Source organism: Miscanthus floridulus, chromosome 8 (assembly GCF_019320115.1).
Source record: "Miscanthus floridulus cultivar M001 chromosome 8, ASM1932011v1, whole genome shotgun sequence".
Taxonomy (NCBI): Eukaryota; Viridiplantae; Streptophyta; class Magnoliopsida; order Poales; family Poaceae; genus Miscanthus; species Miscanthus floridulus.
In genome coordinates this window covers 39,944,740-39,966,508 of record NC_089587.1, presented here as the reverse complement: position 1 = coordinate 39,966,508, position 21,769 = coordinate 39,944,740, and the positions used below count along the sequence as shown (strand labels likewise).

Below are 21,769 nucleotides of genomic sequence, written 5' to 3'. Positions count from 1 at the left end.
GATGTCCGCATCATCTAGCTTTAATAATCCTATTCAATGGAGCTCATTGATAATTTGATTCAATCGAGAATACATATCATGAATAAGCTCATCATCATTCATAGCAAAGGAGTCATAATTTTGCTTAGCTAGACAATGTTTTTGCTCACGGACATTACTTGTGCCGTCATGGAGCTCTTGGAGTTTTAACCAAATTTCATGTGACGTATTTAAGGTGAACACTTGGTTAAACACATCCATGCTAAATGATTCAAACAAGCAATTCTTAGCTCTAGCATTAAAATGCATTTCTTTTTCGTCACTCTTTGTGGGCTTTTCGGGATTCTTAATGGGTTTCATCCCATCACGAGTGACTCTCCATACACCTAAATCAACTGCCTCAAGGTGGCAAGCCATTCTAGCCTTATAGTAGAGGAAGTTAGTGCCATCAAATTGAGGAGGCCTAGCGGTATCCATCCCAACCACTCTACAATAGCGTTGGCTCAATGGCGGTTAAGCCAAAGGTCCAAATATGAGCCAACCGGCTCTAATACCAATTGAAGGGGCCATGATGCCTAAGAGGGGGGGTGAATTAGGCAACTTAAAAATCTAGCTCTAAACTATGGCCTCTTTTTCTAACCCTAGCAAAACATATGCAATAGATAAGCTATCTAGATGTGCAACTATAGTTTTGCTAGTGTGTTGCTATCTCTACCACAAACGTAGTAAAGTAATCAATGTAAATGCGGAAGCTAAAGAGCAAGGTATAGATATGCAAACTCCCGTCGACGACTCCGGTATTTTTACCGAGGTATCGAGAAGCGCGCAAGCTTCCCCCTAGTCCTCATTGGAGCCCCTCGCAAGGAATCCCTCGCAAGGGCCAAGCTCCCAGTCGGGTGACTCCGTGGATAGCCTCGGGCCTTTGCCACGCGCAAGTGGGTCTCCGATGTGCCTCTCGGCAAGCCTCTTCCAGATGCTCCCCGCCGTCTTCACTATCAAGCTTTCGACCGAAACGTCGCGGGCCTTGTTCCCTCTGGTACACGGTAGCAGCCACACCACAAACGCGGTTGGTGTGATCTCGCAAGACTTCAAGCCCCTCCGATGTACAACACTTGTGCTCGCAAGCACGGGATGGCAAGAGGTATGCAAACCTTACTAAACACTAGGCATACACCTAGAGCAAGCGTATAAGCGGTGGTCTAATCAACCTAAGCACTTCGCAAAGCACTTATGCTAATCACCTAATAAAACACTAAGCACTATACATGTGGAGATCACTAAAATGGTGTATTAACACCCTTGGTATATTTTTTCAGTTCCACATGTGTCAAATGGCCGGTTGGGGGTTGTATTTATAAGCCCCACTGAGAAAGTAACCGTTGGGATCGAATTCCCGCGAAACTGCTACTGACCAGACGCTGAATCGTCCTGACCGGACGCGTCCGGTCGTCCCGACCATTGAGCCGACAAAACACTGATCGGACGCTGGCTAGCGTCCGGTCGCCTGCCACCGGATGCGTCCGGTCACAGATATGCCGCTCTAGAACCTTTCTGTACTTGATCGGACGCTGCATTCCTGCGTCTGGTCGGTTGCCGCCAGCGTCCGGTCCTCACGTCCGGTCGCCTGTCTGCCGAGCCACCGGTCCAGCATCCGGTCGCGCTTAAAGCGTCCGGTCCTTGCGTCCAGTCGCATCTGCGAGCTCGTTTCTTCGTGATCTTGCGTACGGCTTGGTTCCTATCTTCATGCTTGGACTTTGCTTGATATCTTGGGTATTTTCTTGTGCTCCTAAGGTCTTGCTTAAGGTGTTGATCATTGGATTATCACGTCGCCTTCATCCAAGTCACGTCTTGCACTCTGTTGGACTACAAAACAAATACTTGCAAATTCATTAGTCCAATTTGGTTGTGTTGGTCATCAAATACCAAAATCCAAAGTAAATGGGCTTAGGGTCCATTTTCCTTACACCGTGGTCACCGCCTCACCCTAGAACCTTGTCGACATGCCTTTGGCCTTTATCATGGATCGAGCCATGCCGACCACCGTCTGGTTCTATCGCTCCACCACGCCATTTTGTTGTGGCGAGTACGGCGTGGTGTGGTGTCATACCACACCTTGATCTGCGCAGTATGCAGCAAACTTCATCGAAGTGAATTCATCGCCGTGATCAGTCCTCAGCACGTGGAGCTTCTTGTCGCTCTCGGCCTCCGCGCGCATCTAAACTTCTTGATCGCCGCCACCACTTCATCCTTGCTCATCAGGAGTTGTAGCCACATGTAGCGACTGCAATCATCTGTGAGCAGGAGGAAGTACCATCGACCACTATTTGTGGCAGGCGTGATTGGCCCACAAAGGTCGCCATGGATGAGCTCGAGAGCGTCCTCCGCGTGATACTTGGCTACCTTTGGGAACGACAGCCTTCTCTGCTTCCCGTCTAGACAGCTGTCACACAGCTCGCCTCCGTGCTCGATGTGGGGTAGCCCTCAAACCATCTTCTCTAGCCGACCAAGCGCATCGAAGTTGAGATGTCCGAACCAGGCATGCCACAGCCATGGTTTCTTGGTGTGCCTTGCCGCTAGGTACACCGGTTGCTCTACCTTTAGGTCGAGCAGGTACAACTAGTTCAGAGACCTCTTCACCTTGGCAAGAAGTCATTGTTCCTGGTCCCTGATCCTGAGGACTCCGTCCTTGATTAGTACCTCGCTACCACGCTCATCCAGCTGACCAATGCTGATGATGCTTGAACATAGATGTGGGATGTAATATACATTTGTTAGCGCATGGTGCTTCCCCATTCTGGCACTTGAAGATGATGGTGTTGCGCCCTCGGATAGCCACCCTTGAGCCGTCACTAAACTTCACCATACCAGTAACATCATCGTCGAGCTCGGAGAAGGCTGCCTTGGAGCCCATCATGCGGTTGCTGGCACTAGAGTCTAGGTACGACCGCTGCTCCTGCTCGTCGCCCACACGTCCGAGGTGGACTTGGGCGCGTGGTTCGTCGAGGTTGACAGCCTTCAGGGCCTTCCTAGGACCTTCCACCATCGTCACATCTCCCTTCTCCTCGGCCTCGACGTCGTGCAATGCACAGAACATCACCATCAGGATAGTGACCTCATCATCATCATCAGCTTGCCCCAGATGAGCCTGAGCCTTCTTCTTCTGCTTGCGATTTGGACACTCCCATGTCCAATGACCCGTCTTCCCACAGCGCCAGCAGGCATTGGGGTCGACCTGCTTCTTCTTCTCTGAAGAAGGCTTGCCACGGCGTTTGCCATCACCACCGCGGCTGGAGGAGGCTACCTCGGAGTTCCTCTGAGTAGCCCACTCCTCATCTATCAGCAGTAGTTTGCCGCTGTCCTTGGTTGCTGTCGCCTGCTCCAGGCGCTTGTCCACCGCCCGCAGACGGCCTATCACATCCTTAATGGTGAGGGTAGACAAGTTCAGCATCATCTCTATGGAGAGAGCGATCTGGATGTACTTTGCTAGCACGGAGTGGAGGTACTTGGAGACCGCCTCCTCTTCGTCGATGATGATGCCGTGGCTCTTCAACTTGTTGATGAGTGTCTATAGGTGGAGGGAGAAATCCTCCACCGTTTCACCATCCTTAAACTTGAGTTTGCGTACTCCTGCTTAAGAAGTTGGGCCGTCGCCTTCTTTGTGCGGTTGGAACCGATGCGCATCGCCACAATAGCCTCCCACGCCTCCTTAGCAGAGCTTTTTGCCCCCAATGGCTCCCTGTAGTCCACCAGTACAGCAACGATGATAGCCTCCAATGCTGACATGTCATCTTCTTCATTGTCGGTGCCTTTGTCAACAGCATTCCAGAGCCGTCGGGCTCTGAGCTTGACCTTCATAGTCACAGACCACTCTCCATAGTTGGTGCGAGTCAGCATCAGCCAACTGGTGCCGTTGACCTCCCGCACCATGCGAACAATGACCTCCTATCATGGTTGGGCAGCCACAGTAGTGCCACTGCTGTCGCCCATCATCGTCGGCGGTTAGTCCAGCGACGGTACTTGTACGACTCTGATACCACTTGTTAGCCCACAAGATCACCGGCTCAGGTGAGTCGACCACTCACCAGTCTTGCCGACCATGGCCGAGCATGACAGACGCTGTCTGACCACACACTATGGCTAGAGGTAGAAGAAGAGAGAGAGAGAACAGAGCATACACACATAGCCAGAGACACCAGTATTGGCCGGAGCCTTGTATAGGAGATGACAAATCTGAACTCTATTTACTGAGTTGTAGTGGTAAACTATTTATACATCTCTATCCTTCTAGACCTAGTACAACTGACATGCTATAACAGTGACTAGATAACACAGCAGGACTGACTTCTGCGCCTGTCCCTGCTGTGGCTACAGTGCGGTAGGTGAGCCGTTCGGCGCCTGCCTTCTGCAGCGGCTACAGTACCATAGCAGGGAGCCTTTTCGGTGCCGCCTCCCCCTGCTGTGTGTTCTCACAAGGAAGCAGTAGATTATTCAATAGCCCATTGGCGAATGGTGACACAGCGTCGGCGATGGAGGCAAGAAACCCATCGTGGCATATTTTCTGGTGGCTCTCCTTGCAGATATCCATCATCTCATCATCAGCGGCGTCGTGATGGGACTAGACTCCGGATGAGGCATAGGCCTCGCCGTCTTTCGGTGGGGTAGGGGCGGGGTGGCGGCGGCCACTAGACGGCTTCACGGCGTCGTGTTGTGCGGTAGTGTCCTGACGGGACCGGAGCAGGGCAGGGAAATGGTGTCCGGACGTCGCCTCCATAGATGGGGAGGTGCAGGGGCGGGTGCTAGAGCGGGAGCGGCGCGGGGAGATTGCGGTTTCCTGAACAGGCGTGGGTGAGAGGGTTGAGATTGTGGTGGGAGCCGGCGGTTACAGAAGTTGCGCGATGGAAAAAAAAAAGCAGCGCGACGGCGTCGTGGACGACACGTACTGTGGTTACAAGCGTGTGGGTAGAAAAATCTCAGAGGCGCAGGCATGGAGCAAGAAGCGCGGCGGTTTGTGGTGTCGCGACTACGCGGGTACGTGCGGGCGGGTAAGCAAGTTTATCGGTGATTTTTTTTGCGGTAGGCGCTGGTACCTTCAAGGAACACGAGTTTCATATGTTGGATGTCAGGAAACGTTTCAGGCCCACAGTTAACGCTTAATCAGATGCGTTACATGTACATGCAAGGGAGGAGATCTAAGGTGGGTAAGATGGTTTTAGGTATACTTATTAATTTATAAATTTACAGTGAACTCCTTATCAGTAAATGTTAGAATTTTTTTTAAGATAAGATATATAACTTGTTTGATAAGAATGATTTTTTGTTTGCGTTACACTAGTATTAAGTTGTATTAACGGACCTATCTTTCTAGCTTTGCTCCAGGCCCCTAAATTGATAGGACCGGGCCTGGGTCCTCTGTTCGGCAGAAGCCGCCTCCGATCCGCCCCCTGCTTCGGAGGAGCTGCACAAGTTCCTGCTCATGAAGAAGACGTATGGACCTAGCACTAGCATGTGTCAGCCGTGTCCCGCCGCCGCCGCACCATGGCCTAACGGCTGACGCCGCCTCCCCTCCTTCTCGGGAACCTATGAAAGTTGGATGTGAAGGAAGAAGCTAAGCTACCCAACAACCTTAGCTTTTGCACAAGCTACTAGCTTCCAGGAAGTCAGCTTCTAGAAAGCCAAAGCCAAAAACTCCAAAGCCAAAAGCTCAAACCCAAACAAACAGGACCATATATTATCCTAGTCCACAACTTCTGCTACTGGGAGAAAAGAATATCCATGCCCCAAGTGCTCCAAATAATGTAAAAAAAATAGTTTCAACCAAATCTGATAATTATGAGATCCTTTGCTTCAAGATTTGCTATTAGTTATAAGTTTGAGTTGGCTTTTTAGCTTGTTTCAACCGCATGGCGGTCTTCCCTTGGAGTCGTCGCCATGTCTAGCTGCTACCTTCTCCTCTGGCACCGCTCGTGTCGCCTCCGCCACCAGCTCGATCGTCCTCAAGTAGGTGGCAACAAAGGTCTCAGTAATGGCCCCGTTCGTGTGCCCTTAAACGCGGCTTGATCCGCTTCTTTTTTTATCCAGAACAGTGTTTTCCTCTCACAAATTCCTCCAGATTCCTCCAGAATTTCTCCAAACGAACGGAGCCAATATGTGTGTCTCCACTAAGCTCCTTTTGTCGTCATCTCGGCTCTGGCACCCTCTCATCGGATTCGACCACTCCTTACCAGGCACCCACTTAGATGCTCTGTAGTTTCTATTCAATCTTTTCGGCACCTATACTCATGTGCTTCTACGGTGTTTCCCATGCGATATATTGATTCTTGCGTGCGTATTTCCCCTTAGAGACATTGACATGGTTTGACCGTCTTTAGAGGATCTCTATGTAATTTGGCTGCTATTTCTAATATAAATATTTGTCTCTCTAAAAATAACTTCTAAACATCACATTCATTGGGATTTGATGTCAAATGTTTGAACAAGACAAGTCAAGGCTACAACTTCTTTTTTGGATAAAGGAACGAGTCTAGCTTCGTCTGTTGAGACCAACAGATTCAGACTAATTACTATAACATTAAAAAAAAGCCATAAATGTCCGACTCAAAACTTAATTACAATGAATCAATGAAATAATTCAGATGAGTCAGCCTAAGTGGGCCCCTCCAAGTCAAGGTGGCTCTGATAGGTACTGTATGTGGACGGTGGCCCTAAGGGCACCCTTAATAACTTCTCCCATGCTGTTGACTTTTAGTAATAGCTCATGATATGATTAGACCCATATGACAATCTCATATAATCTCGAAATAAGTGTATGAGACTATCTTTTTATCAAGAGATAGCTTTTCTCTCTCTTCTATTGTAATATGAAATAAAAATACTTAGCTCATAATTGGCTGTTAGAGCTGCCTTACCACATTGTTATTGGCAGAGTTGAGGTCAATAATGTCCTTAATTACGTGAATGCCACCGGCGGAGTGACACTGTGACAGTCAACACTAGGTAGCGTGGGCAGCTTCTCAACGGTACCAACCCTAGGTAGCAATCCACGTGCAACATGTGCTCTAAACTTTGACATCACCAACAAATACGTCCATACGTGATGGTAGAACATACAAATTGTTATATGATTACTTGGACGACTTGTGGCTTCAAGATTTATTCAACCGTTATATGCATTCTAATAATATGTCTTGCGATCAAAATATGTATCGTGCTGAAACACACGCTAATCTAACTTACAGGCACGAGAGGTTTGCAGACTTATCCAATTATTGTGTTATGCATTTTAATTTGTTTTGAAAATTGGACTTTGAATTGTGTCTGGATACGCTGCTCTAACTTGTAAAGACACGGAAGAGAGTAACAAACCATAGAGACACTCTATTCTAACTTACCTTAGGATTAGACTTAATGCCATGGGCCTGTTCGGCTGATATTAAAGTCGGCTGATAAGCCGACTGAAGCTGATTTGTTGTGAGAGAAAAATATTATACAGTCAGCTGAAACTGATTTGTTGTGAGAGAAAAATACTATAAATTTTAGTTGATAAGCCGGCTGACAAGCGAACAGGCCCATGTCTTAAATAAAAGAGTACGAAGGACCGTTGAAACGTCGATACTTCAATATTATTATTAAATATAAGGCGGCGGTATGTGCAATCAAATCCAATTTAACTACACAGGAATATATATCATAATGCTTGTTCTCACTTTTTTTTCAAGCTTACGCTTTACAGCCATGACAAAATATCATATTCATTCAGTTTATTATCCTGAGCCACTGACAAAGATAATGATAATCAGCCTATTCAGCTGGGCTTATATGATCGTAGATTATAAGTTGGAATAGTATTTTTCTCTCACACCAAACAATCAAACTAGCTAGCAGTAAATAATCTGACAGGTCTATTATATTTGTCGTTTATCTTGGCGCGATTGCTGCATCAGCCAAAATTCTCTTTCCCACCATCACCATCACCAGTCAGCACTATGCATGGTATAAAATAGGTTTGCTCAAGGAAAAAGTCTACTTAACTCCCCACCTTTTATACTTGGTCTACTTCACCACAAACTATGAAACCGTCTATTTTACTCCCTGAACTTTCTAAAACCGTCTATTTTACCCCCTGGGCGGTTTTCAGCGGCGGTTTTACTACAGTAACAACGGGTCTGCTACAACAGCGGTGTGTTTGCTACAGTGCCGGTGGTTTTGAATTTTTTTTTTATTTATTTTCGGTGAATTTTTGAAAAATCATAGTAAATCATAGAAAAATCATAAAATGAAAAATCTAATTTTATTGGACTCCACATGAGTAGATCTACACAGTGAATATATAATACGGTATGCTTTAGTACAAATTTTTTTTGTAGCTTTAAATTAATTGGAAAATCCAATTTTGTCTGTAATTAATTAGAATTTATCTATCACTAAGTTATACATAGTCCATTGAGTACGAAATTTTTACTATAGTTCAAGCATACAATAATTAGCGTACCATAAAAATTTCACCACAATGGGACCATAGAAGCTGCAGCTATGAATTATTCCAATTAATTACAGACAAAATTAGATTTTCCAATTAATCTAATGCTACAGTAAAAAATTTGTACTAAAGCATACCGTATTATATATTCACTATGTAGATCTACTCATGTGGAGTCCAACAAAATTAGATTTTTTATTTTATTATTTTTCTATGATTTACTGTGATTTTTCAAAGATTCACCGAAAATAAAAAAAAAGAAAATTCAAAGGCACTATTACTGTAGCAACCCATCGTTACTGTAGCAAACTGCTGTCAAAAACCGCCCAGGGGTAAAATAGACGGTTTTGGAAAATTTAGGGGGTGAAACAGATGGTTTTATAGTTGGGGATGAAGTAGACCAAGTATGAAAGGTGGGGGTTAAGTAGACTTTTTACTTTTGCTCAATCATGTCAGAAGCAGATGAGTTAGTGAGAGCTCCAGGTTCAAGGACGTCTTTGCTCCATTCCTGCCTAGCATCTCGCTCAGTGAAGCAGCACGAGGTCAGGAATGGAGGCGGCGCTCCTCGATGCCACAGGCACTGCCAAGCATGGTGGCAGTGAGGAGGGAGCTGTGGCGTGCGAGGTCAAGAAGCAGCTGTACCTCGCCGGGCCGCTCGTCGTCGGGTTCCTCCTGCAGAACATGGTCCAGATGGTCTTCGTCATGTTCGTCGGCCACCTCGGCGAGCTCGCGCTGGCAAGCGCCTCCCTGGCCACCTCCTTCGCCGGAGTCACCGGCTTCAGCTTGCTGGTAATTAACCGCGCGCCGCCCAAATGTGCTAGCTTAGCTAGTACTCTCCTTGTTCCCCAGCTAGCTAGTGTGCTACTGAATGCAGATACATTTGTCAGGCAGGTATGGCGTGCAGCCTGGACACGCTGTGCGGGCAGGCCTTCGGCGCGCGGCAGCACCACCAGCTGGGCGTCTACAAGCAGCGAGCCATGGTGGTGCTTGCTCTCGTAAGCGTCCCCGTGGCGGTGGTGTGGGCCTACACGGGCCAGATCCTGACGTGGTGCGGGCAGGACCCGGAGATCGCCGCGGGCGCCGGCATCTACATACGGTGGCTGACCCCGGCGCTGTTCGCGTACGGGGCGCTGCAGTGCCACGTCCGGTTCCTGCAGACGCAGAACCTGGTGGTGCCCGTGATGCTGAGCTCCGGCGCCACCGCGCTGTGCCACCCGGCCGTCTGCTGGCTGCTGGTGCGCGGGATCGGTCTGGGCCGCAACGGCGCCGCGCTCGCCAACGCCGTCTCCTACCTCGCCAACCTCTCCTTCTTGGCCGTCTATGTCAGGGCTTCGCCGGCCTGCAAGACCACTTGGACGGGCTTCTCGGCCGAGGCGTTCCGCGGCGTCCCCGATTTCCTCAAGCTCGCCGTGCCGTCGGCTGTCATGGTGTGGTAATGCATTATTGCATTCTCTTCCAATTTGTCCATGCAATTGCAATCGACAGATCATCAGTGCCGCCGTTCCTAGCTCAGACGCGCGAGTAGTGATCTCTGATCTGGGTGCAGCATGGAGTGGTGGTCCTTCGAGCTCCTGGTGCTGCTGTCCGGACTGCTCCCTAACCCCAAGCTGGAGACGGCCGTGCTGTCCATCTGGTGAAGATGAAGATCATTCTACACTTGCCTGCAGCCTTTACCTTGCTGTTTGTGTTGTGCCCAATCTCATGCCCGTTTCTGTGATTCTTGCAGCTTGAACACTAGCTCGTTGGCGTTCATGGCCCCGCTTGGACTTGGTGCTGCCATAAGGTCGACACCAAACACCAAACAAGCAGATAATTCTTTCTGAATCTGATGATTATCCTCTGTCAGTCACCAAAAAAAATGATTATCCTCTGTCTGGATGATGTTGTTTGGCATGCAGCACGCGCGTGTCGAACGAGCTTGGAGCAGGGCGGCCTCAGGCGGCGCGACTGGCGGCCCGGGTGGTGGTGCTCCTGGCGCTCATTATGGGCATGTCGGAAGGGCTGGTCATAGTGCTGGTACGCGATCTGTGGGGGTACGCGTACAGCAACGAGGAGGAAGTGACCAGGTACACCGCCAGGATGATGCCAGTCCTCGCCGTGTCCGTCATGCTCGACGGTCAGCAGTGTGTGCTTTCAGGTAGTACGTACTGAACAACACTGTATGAACAATCAACTCGGTGCACATTCTGAATTGCTGGACCTGCGGGCTGCGGCAGGTGTTGTCAGGGGCTGTGGCCGCCAAAAGACCGGCGCTTTCATCAACCTTGCTGCCTATTACCTCGCTGGTATCCCTGCCGCGTTTGTTTTCGCCTTCGTCCGCCGTCTCGGGGGGATGGTACTCTTCTGCTTTCTTTGCAAGTTTGATTGGGAATAAGTTGGCTTTCACTATATTTCATCCTTCAGCTGAACAAGTTCTTGTTCCAACTCTGAACAGGGTCTCTGGTTGGGATCTTGTGCGGCCTGGTGGTGCAGATGCTCTCGCTGCTCTCCATTACCTTATGCACCAACTGGAACAAGGAAGTAAGCACGAGTTATTAAGTTTCCATACGTGCTGTTATTTTATCCTCTTGTGTTCTGAATGTTGTTACTGTTGGGTCTCCACTCTCCAGGCACTGAAGGCGAAGAACAGAGTTTTCAGTGCTGCTCTTCCTGTAGACATGGAAGCATGAGATCCTGTCGAGGATTGCCAGACACCTGTTCACGCTGCCGGCCGTTAAGATTGTAATCTATCCATGAGTTATTTAGTTTATGGCAGATGAACTTGCCATAATAAATTCTCTACTAATTACCATGAATGAATGAAAGGAAAACAGAGGAATGGAAGACGGAGGAACGCCAGCTCCCTAGCTATCCTTGGTAGGGATGTGCCTGGCACGAAACAGCCTCTTGCGTGGCCCTTTACATAGCATGGCCGTGGCCTCACACCAGTATGGCAGTATATGATGGCTAGGAGATTCTTGTTACAACAATCTTATCTGATCTACCCAGTTGTCGTCATCTCCTTTTTGTTCAAAAAGAAAAGTTGTCTCCTAGCCCCTATCAGCCTATTTGGCAGGGCTGAATTAGCTGGCTGGTGTTGGGGCTGGACCAGCCAGCCCAGCCACCTAATTCCAGCCTCCAGTCAACAGCTCATGCTGATTCCAGCCTCCGGTTCAAATAATGGCGCCAATGCTTTCCAGGCAATTGTAGATCATGCTGAATTCAAAATTTCAAATTCAAACTACCAGCCATTTCAAGCTCATGCTGGTTTCGAAATTAGACCCAACAGCAACAGGTGCAACCAACTATTTACAGTTTGCAACAGCACGTGCAACAGGTTCAACAGCAACAGGCTCATAGAGTGCACAGCTAAAATCTATACAAAGTTTCACACGAATCACAGGCACATCCAGCTTAGCTTCACAGAATCACAGGTCTACGTGCCGACGCTGGGATCCTTCTTCCTCCCGCTCCTTGGTTTATCCGGTACTTGAATTTTCTTCATAGGCCATGTCATTCTGTTTTACCTATTTTTACTTCAGATTCCTCTTATTTGGAATCCTTTCCTGTCTGCAAGCATAAGGGAGGACTGGACTCAGAGCGGGAAAAACCAAATTATCACTATGATGTTTGTACAAATCAGAACTAACCAGCATCTCATGGTCGCCCATTATTTCCTCGATCACCTCGCCAAGAACCTTCTCTGCGCTGTTAGGAACAAAAGCAGCTGGTTTCAACCCTGAAAAGGAGTAAATAAAAAACTGTCAATTTTATGAGACCTGACCTTAAAGCGTTGAAGTTCAGTTTATTTATTTGATTACAGAGTTTCACCTTATATATGCCAACATTTCATAATTTAAGGCAGAACTTACCTTGTGTTTCTGTAGGGGGTCATGTAACCTGGCATCTCTGTGTAACCCACGTCCATCAGGTAGTACCGGCCTACAAGAGATGAAAACAGTTCACCAATTAGTCATGACAATCTCATCAATAGATCACTTGCTAGGTACAGTCATGACAATCTCATCAACAAATCACTTGCAAATTGTTTAATAAGGAGACAATATGTAGGCATCAGCTGCCATAACAAATTACATCACAGGGGCAACAGAATTTGGGTAAGGCATACATAACAGAAACATATCAATACTGTTGTATTGAGAATTCATATATGTTGTATTGTCATAATGAGAAATCAAATTGCAAATTGTTTAAGGAGACAATTTATAGGCATCAGCTGTCATAGCAAATTGAACAGAAGTATGCTTCAATAAATCTACTACAAGTAAACAATTAAGGAATGTGAACATCAAGGCATCACGAACCTGCTGGGGGATGTGGTAACAAAGCGTCACCCTGACAGTCTTTCAACACCGCCATGTCATGACATGCCCTCGCCTTCCCGGCCCCCACGTATGTGAAACGGACATCCATATCCACGATGGCACAAACATTAATTGTTGTTTCACCTTTCCTATTGAAGAAATTAGCCTTTGCTTCACGGTTAACCTCAATCTTTATGTGCGTGCCATCTATAGCACCTATGCATCCATCAAACCATGGTGCATATGCAGCAAGTTTGTGGCTTACGCATGCGTAGTTCCTATTTGCTGGCACTAGGATAGTATTTGCCCACCTATACATGACCTCTGCAACTACTGTAATCTTTCTGCTAACTGTATCTAAAGACCTTTCAAACCTATCTTTACACTCTCTACTTGTCGATTGGTGGGCATAGGTCTAGATGTACATGCCTAGAGCTTCTACCGAGGTGCACTTATCTGTTGATAGTAGGCCAAACGGCAGCAGGGTGTCATGCAAATGCATGAAGGCATCACGCGTCATGCGCGAATTGTCTATACATTTGGTTTGGTCGGCAAGAGTAAGCTGCATCCATTGGGCTCCAGATAGCTTAGGAATGGGACAAGGAGGATTTACCTCAGTCATTTGCTATGACATAATACCTTTCAACCTCAGAAGTATGACTGTTGTCTTCGCCAAGGTCACAGTGCTCGGTCCATCACTGGAAGTGTCGCTGTACGACGACTCGTCAGGGCTGCTCATTATGCTACGTGCAAATGGGCAGAAATCAGTAAGATTGTAATGTAGATATTAGGAATAAAACATTTGCTAATAAGTGAACATGTCAAGATACCTAAACTAGGTAGCACCTAGAAAACAGGTTGGAATGTACAAGAGAAAAGTGATACATGCATAATGTCTTACAACACTCACAGCACGACACAAATATTTTATTCAACATGCACTTAGTTCTCCGCAATGGTCTTTGGTAATACAACAAAAACAAACATAACGAAACAAGAAATAGAATGAACTCAACATGCACATGGTGGATAACCGAAAACAGTAGAAAAACCATAGTTCGAAGAAATGTGATGATCCGTAGGACTTTGTGGAGCACACAAAGGCCCACGTCACATTGATCCAGTTCAGTCGGCCCTCTTTAGATTTCATATTAAGAAAACCCTAATGACAGAGCCTGTTGTTGCAAAGGTTTAGGGCTTGCACGAATACTACATCAGTCTCGTTGATACCATCTTGCAACAGAATCTCATGGACTTGGGCCAACTCCTGAGCATTTGTGTTATGACGGGCCTGCTTCATCTTAGCCTCCCTGATAAATTGGCCCAGGTCTTCAAGGCACTCTTATACGGATGGAGTCTGGCTACTCTTCTTGTTGCGAGGACTGTTAATAGAATATTCCCTATGGACTCTCTTCGAGGGCTGATGACCACTACGTGGCAAGACCGGCTCGTCCGATAAGGATGGAGGAGTGCGAGGGCTTCCACTACTGGGTGACTTGTCAGGTCGATGGCCCCCTGTCGATAGCAACTCGCCCCTGTCACGTGGGGTGCATCCCAAAATTGTGATCAGTTGCTCACAACAGTGGGGCCATCTGAACTTGTTTCTAGCAGGTTGGCTACTTTCATGCACGTGTTCCAGTGATGGCGAAGTTAGTACTGAGTTAGTGGGAACCTAATTGCTAAAAGAAAGTCAAGGGAATGCGTGTAGTTAGTACCTCAGGGTTGACGCCGTACCACTCGAGGTCAGCTGTAACCTCTCTAGTAAGAGGGTCACTGCCTAGCCTAATATGGGTCTGTCCGTCACGCTAATTGAAGTAACAACGTTTCAGCTTGTTGTACTTGTTCTGGCACATTTTCTTGTTGTACCCAAGCCTCGTGACTTCGTTGAACTCACGAACGACATTGGTCCACCCTAGTGAGGTTGGACCAGTGGAGTTCCAGTGACATAGGTCTCTCTGCTTGATGATTAGGTCAAGAAGCAGAGAGCAGATTCTGTCATCCCAGCTAGCATGGTCCTGGCTCATCTACTTCAAGGATCAACATTTTTAGGGATTTCGTACATGGATGCATATGTTATGTCGGACGGATGGTATTTCAAGTACCATAGTCGAGAGTGGGCGACAGAAAAGAGAACTTGCCTTTTGGGTCCATTTGTGGTGTTTTGAGCGGAGGTTGTAATGGTTGGCAACAGTTGGAGAGCAAGACGAAGCCGACGACGCTGCCAGTTTGGGCAGCGTTGGTCACCACCGGACGAAACGTCCCTTCTATGTCTACAGTGCAAACATAGAGCACACTTGTAAGATGTTAAACATAATATGAAAATAGAACATTTGCAGTGGTGAAGAACATTAAATGTGTACTGTCAAACATAATCTGAACTAGAATATCAACAGAGAATTCCTTGTCTCACATTTTGACCACTGGAACAGTAGTGTTGTAAATTCATTAGTCATACTTTCATGTTTAGTTTGCAAAGTTCAGGTGCACATTGTAGGATGACATGTTCAATACATTGCATACCTTCGAAATTGCATTAAATATATTGATTACTAGTATACTTTGATTGAAAGCAAACATGAACATCAGATGTACAAGGATGACATGTTCAATGGCAGTTTGATGTAGAGGTCCCTTAGGCCAAGAGTTACTACAAAACATGCTTGGGTCCAATGTCCTAGCTCAATAATCACTGATAAACTATATAAGTACAAGGTATGGGACTGCAATGAGAAGAAATATACTCAAAGGACCCAATGCTCAACATTACAATTGTACCAACTCCAGCAGTGCCCACAAAATCGCAGTCAAAGTGTGTGGGTGACAAGGTGAGAATGATTGATTTGTAGTGGTTATCATTCTCATCATTTGAAAAGACCCAACATAAGTAGAACCAATCTTACATGGGCACTGTGGCAAATTGATTTGGCCTTGGAAACATGGATTGGCATACGGTATAGTAAGCTAAAACATGGATTGGCCTGGAAACAGTGGGAGGCGGAGTTGGAGCATACGGTATAGTAAGCTAAAATATGGATCTGTAGGTAAAGCAGTTCTGTGATGTAGAAACCAAAAAAATTAACAACGTAACTTCATTACACAGCCAGAATTCCTTACATTTATTTTCAAATCTGTAAAATTTGTCAACTTGATACAAGGTGTTCTAACACACAGCAGAAACTTTCTCAAATAAACATACATTCAATCACACAAGATGTGGGGATTGCTATCCTACACATACAGGAACAGACATGAATACATGTTGGATCTCAGATCCGGCTGGGTCAAACTGCGGCGGCGGCGGGTTCCAGGGGGCTTACCGTGCTGGAGGCAGTCGCCGTTGATGGAGGCGGGGTTCGGGGAGAGAGGCGGAGAGCACTGTCACCGAGGCCCGGCGAGAGTGCGGGAAACCCTAGCCGCGCGCGGGTCAAACTACAAGACGAACACCTACGGCTCAGACGCGGCCAGGTGAGAGGACGCCGGCGTGGGATTCGGGGGTTACCTTGCTGGGCGAAGGCTTCGTCGATGGAGGTGGGGTGGGGGAAGGAGGAGGACGTCACTGCCACCGTAGCCCCGGCGAGGAGGACGACGTAGAGAGGCGGCGGCGGTCGATTCCGGTGGCCACCGACGGGGCCCGGCGACGCGCCGTAGAAACGCACGGAGAGACGGCGACGAGCGGCGAGTGGAACCCTAGCCACCAACGGGAGAAAGGGGAGAAAGTGAAAGACGCCGACACATGCTGGACGCTGTGGCTTATAACACCAGCCGTTCGGCTGGTGTTGGGCTGCCGAACGGCTGGGCTGATAAGCCCAGCACCAGCCAGCCTACCGAACAGGCTATATATTCTCTACTAGCTTTTTTGTGATAACTTATTCTTACTAGTCGGTTGATCAGATTACAATCATACATAACCGAGAATAGATATGTACTTTCTTTGTTCTAAAATAAATATATATATATCATTTTTGAGAGATTTTTTGATATATATATAACTACTACCCTGTAGCTGGCTACAAAATAACTTATTTTATAGCCACTTTGAGTTACGATAATTATTATGTTAATTTACGAGATTATAGTAACTCCTTACTAAGTGGTTTACTATAACGTTATGGTAAATATCTCCATGTGTTATAGTAACCCAGCTATCGTAAATATGTATTGACATTATCGTAAATTAGTATATAAAATTATCGTAAATAGAAGTGGCTACAGAATAACTTTTTTTTTTTTAGCTGGCTACTGAATATACTCTCCATATATATATACGGTGTATTTTCTATACTCCCAAGAGTAACTACTCCCTCTATCTAACTAACGTGGGATAGCTTATCCTCATGAGGTTTGCGGATCAAGTATGTCAGGCGGCAAACCCGGCCCGTTGCGTGAACTTCGGCCGATGGCTGCGTTTTAAAAATTTTCAAATATACGTATGGCACGTGGCTCTGCATGTTCTAGATGCCGCTGGTGAGTATGCTCAGATACGTAACCTTATAGAGCATGTATGTATGTATACATATACTAAAGTAGGTATGTGCGGGCTTACGCATAATAAAGTATCTATTCATACTTTATTTTCAAGTATATTTTCGTGATATAAGAAGTACATATTCATACTTTTTTTAAATAGAGTATATATGCATACTTTTTTCATGAAAGGAGTATATATTCATACTTTTTTTTATAAGGAGTACTAGCCCGTTTGGCTTGCTGAATCTGGACTGAAAAACACTGTTCTGGCTGAATTGTTGTGAGAGAAAAACACTATTTCAACTGAAAAAATAAGCCGAACAAGCAAATAAAATAAACCGAACGGGCCCTATATACATACTTTTTTTAATGAAAGGAGTACATATTCATACTTTTTTAAAAGGAGTATGTATGCATACTTCTTTTAAAAAGGATTACATTTTCATACCATTAGATTGGAGTAGTCTCCTCCCTCTTTCTAAAAAAGAAATTTGTATCAACTGTACCACGACATCAAAAAAATCATCAAGTGATGCTATATCTAATGTAATCTGAAGAAGTATCCAAGGATACTCTAGTCTAAAAAGTATCAGATGATACTCTCATCCGGAGAACAGAACCATGGAAAGCACAGCGCGACCGCGCGCCGGACGCCATCCGTGGCTCCGCGCAGGGGCATGCCACCGCCCGCCCTCCGTCTTCGATACTCCGAGCCTTCGGATCTGCCGTTTATGCGCGGAGGAAGGAGGCGTCATTGAAGCACCTTCACGGGCCCCCGTCTGCTCCAGATCCATTGCGCCAGGGGTGGGGAGAGGGGGCTCGCCGCCGGTCGCGCCGCTGTGGTGTGGGGGGCGCGACGCCTCCAGGGGTTGCCGTGTGGGATGGCCGTGCCACGGCCGGATGCAGTGGAGGGAGCCCGCCGCCGCCAAGGAACGCTGTCTTCGCGGGGCTGGCCGTGAGCGCCGCCGTCGTGGGGCGCCGTGCGGTCAGGCCGCCACCACCGCCGCTAGGGATGCCTACCGCACGGGCTGGTGGTGCCGTGCGCGTTGGGAGGGCCGCACCGCCGCTATGGGGTGCCGTGCGCGCGGGGATGGCCATGCCGACGGAGTGCCCCTGCGACGATGTCGCCGTGGGAGCCCGCTGCGCCTCGCCGGGTTCCAGGTTGCGCCGTGCGTGTATACCGGGCCTGTTTGGTTGGAGACATAGAGCACTTTGCCTGGTAAAAAGTGTTGCCTGAGAGTTGCCTGAAAAGTTGATGATTTTTGCATGGCCAGACAAGTTTGAAGAAGGTCTGTTTGGTTGGAAGCATATGCTGGATAGACTAATAAAGATATAATACCATCTTTACAATATACGTAATATTATTTGTATTATTCGTATCAAGATAAACTATTTGTATTAGTATTTTCCTAAGCTCGTAATATTATTTACAATAATTATTTTTTCTATATTAATTAGAGGGAGCACGAGAGATTGAAGGAAATAATTGTTTTGCAAGTTTGTCGAGTCCGCAAAACCATGCCTTGATTAAGAAAAAAAAAGACGATGAAACCATGCGATTAGCAGGTCACACGTACTTTCGTTAGCCCAGGCAAATGTGCTCAACCCAGGCGCTTGATATCGGCTGCCTGGTTGGGGAATCTATTGCCTGGAGCAGGCAAGGTTCCAGGGCTGTAACCAAATAGTACACAGGCAAGGACCAGGCAGCTGTCCATCCAGGCAATTGGAGCCCAGGCTTAGAACCAAACAAGCCCACCGTGCGTGTATACTGCAAATGAGGATTTCGGTTGGATCTAATATTTTTATATTCAAAAGGGACTAACGGGTGAGACTATAGTTTAGATCCGAAAAATAGGACGGATTGAATTAACGGGTCCGCTCAGGTAACCCGCTAATCAATCTGACGAGAGAACGCACACGTACACGTAGGCGGGAGTAACTATTCCAGGAGTAGAAAAATATCCATATATATATATATAGAACTACTACTATGTAGCTGGCTACAAAATAACTTACTCTGTAGCCACTTTGAGTTACGATAATTACTATATTAATTTACGAGATTATAGTAACTCCTTGCTAGGTGGTTTACTATAACGTTATGGTAAAATATCCCCATATATTATAGTAACCCAACTATCATAAATATGTATTGACATTATCGTAAATTAGTATATAAAATTATCGTAAATAGAGGTGGCTATAGAATAACTTATTTTGTAATTGACTACTGAATATACTATATATATATATGGTGCATTTTTTATACTCTCGGGAGTAGTTACTCCCCTCCATGATATTCCATTCGATTCTATCCATATGAGCTAATCGTGTTTATGCGTAGCAAGATCCGATAAGTAACGTGCGACGAGATTTGCGTGCTTCGTTGCATCTACTGTGCCTCCATATGTTCTGTTGCAAGATAAATTATTTAATTATTTAAAAGTATGTATACATACACAGTTGGGAGTACGTATACATACATACATTAATGCCGATAGCTTTGTATATTCTGTTACAAAATAAATTATTTAATTATTTGGGAGTATGTATACATACGGAGTAAATTATTTAATTATTTGGGAGTACGTATATATACGTACATCGATGCCAAGTAATGAGATTATGGGTGTGTTTAGTTGGCTGAATTTTAGAATTTGGGCTACTGTAGCACTTTCGTTTTTATTTGACAATTAGTGTTCAATTATGAACTAATTAGGCTCAAAACGTTCGTCTCGTAATTTCCAACCAAACTGTGCAATTAGTTTTTTTCGTCTATATTTAATGTTTCATGCACGTATCGTAAGATTCGATGTGATAGATATTGTAGCACTTTTTGGAAAAAAAAAATTTGGAACTAAACACGGGCTACATTACTTTTTAGAATAGAGTATTTATACATATTTTTTAAAATAGTGTATTTATACATACTTGTTGGAATGGAGTATCTGTACATACTTTTTAGAAATAGAGTATTTATACATATTTTTTGAAATGGAGTATGCATACATACGCCAAGATTAAGGTAATATAAGTGCATACTTAAACAGTTAAACCACCCGATCAGAGTATATGTGCATACATTCACGTGATATACAAAACAACGAGGATGTATTCATATACTCAGCGGTACATTAATTTTTACAACGAAGTATGAGTATTTACATCACACGTGAATTTTTGAACCAAAATCAACCAAACTCATTTGTACTTTGTACAAACAAAATGGATCACAAAAACAAATCTAGCAGCCACGCGTTCCTAGGATTTGTACACACAGATTCACATCTGTGCCGGTCGTGATCAACAACGCATTTCTTGGGAACGATTTTCACCACAAAATGATGCACTAAGAAAATAGAGAGACGAAGCATCGGAATTTAGAAAGAAAAAATAACCGCACTGAGATCCAACAACAGGGGCAGCGCATGTGGTGCCGTTGGTGGTGGGGACGCCGCCGTCGGTGGTGGGGACGCCGCCGATGCGGTTCCGACGATGTCGCAGATGAGAGCGGCGAGGGCGGCGTCGTTGTAGCCGGGAGGGGCGCGGGAGGCGCCGCGGTTGCAGCTGGCCATGAGGAGCCCGCCGAGGCACAGGACGCGCCGCCGCCGGGATGGCCACGCCGAGGGGTTCCACCGCCACCATCACCACCGGAATGGGAAGGTGAGGATGCGTCGTGGTCGAATCAACCAGGGGACAGGGCGCCACCATCGCCACCATGCGTGAGATCCACAAATAGGCACGAGAGAAATCCAGAGAGAGGAGAGGAAAATGTGTGGCGTGGTTTTATAATAAAATATACGGGGTAACACAGGATCCAGATTTTAGGATCGTATACTTCCTAAACGGGGCTGTTTGTTAACCCGCTAGGCAATCTGACACCGGTCAAACGTGAGGAGGCGGGTGTATTTGTGCGAGGTTAGAGGAGGGAGTAGGAAAAAAATTCCATATATATATATATAACTACTACCCTGTAGCTGGCTACAAAATAACTTATTTTGTAGTCACTTAGAGTTACGATAATTACTATGTTAATTTACGAGATTACAGTAACTCTTTACTAAGTGGTTTAATATAACGTTATTGTAAATATCTCCATGTGTTATATTAACCCAACTATCGTAAATATGTATTGACATTATCGTAAATTAGTATATAAAATTATCGTAAATGGAGATGGCTACAGAATAACTTATTTTGTAGCTGGCTACTGAATATACTCTCCATATATATATATATATATATATATATATATATATATATATATATATATATATATATATATATATATATATATATATATATATATGGGAACATATCTAGTGCAAACCAACCTCTCCGTGCAAACCGTGCAAACCAACTGTGGGGAGAGGTGGGAGGGGGGATTTGCAAAAGCATGGGAGAGGTGGGAGAGGGGATTTGCAAAAGTGCCCTCCCACCTCTCCCCCGCAGTTAGTTTGCACAGTTTGCACGGAGAGGTTGGTTTGCACTTAATACGTTGCCTATATATATATATATATATATATATATATATATATATATA

At 45.9% G+C, this 21,769-nt stretch overlaps 1 protein-coding gene and 1 pseudogene across 1 annotated transcript; one reads left to right on the top strand and one right to left on the bottom strand.

The window, feature by feature from the left end:
* Positions 1-2,689: 2,689 nt before the first annotated feature.
* Positions 2,690-3,906, bottom strand: LOC136468914 (uncharacterized). The gene is made up of 2 exons (XM_066467314.1): positions 3,580-3,906; positions 2,690-3,523 (listed from the first exon to the last, which is right to left on the bottom strand). Exons 1-2 carry the CDS (start codon positions 3,904-3,906, stop codon positions 2,690-2,692), a joined length of 1,161 nt encoding a protein of 386 aa, XP_066323411.1.
* Positions 3,907-8,941: 5,035 nt separating this feature from the next.
* On the top strand, positions 8,942-11,531 carry LOC136471711 (protein DETOXIFICATION 16-like; annotated as a pseudogene).
* Positions 11,532-21,769: the final 10,238 nt, after the last annotated feature.

What these genes read in the sequence shown, in the direction of transcription:
- LOC136468914 (XM_066467314.1), bottom strand. Translation starts at nt 3,906, where the DNA reads ATGGTGCGGGAGGTCAACGGCACCAGTTGGCTGATGCTGACTCGCACC. An exon ending in CAAACTCAAGTTTAAGGATG is followed by an intron (nt 3,524 to 3,579) that starts GTGAAACGGTGG and finishes AACAAGTTGAAG; the next exon opens with AGCCACGGCATCATCATCGA.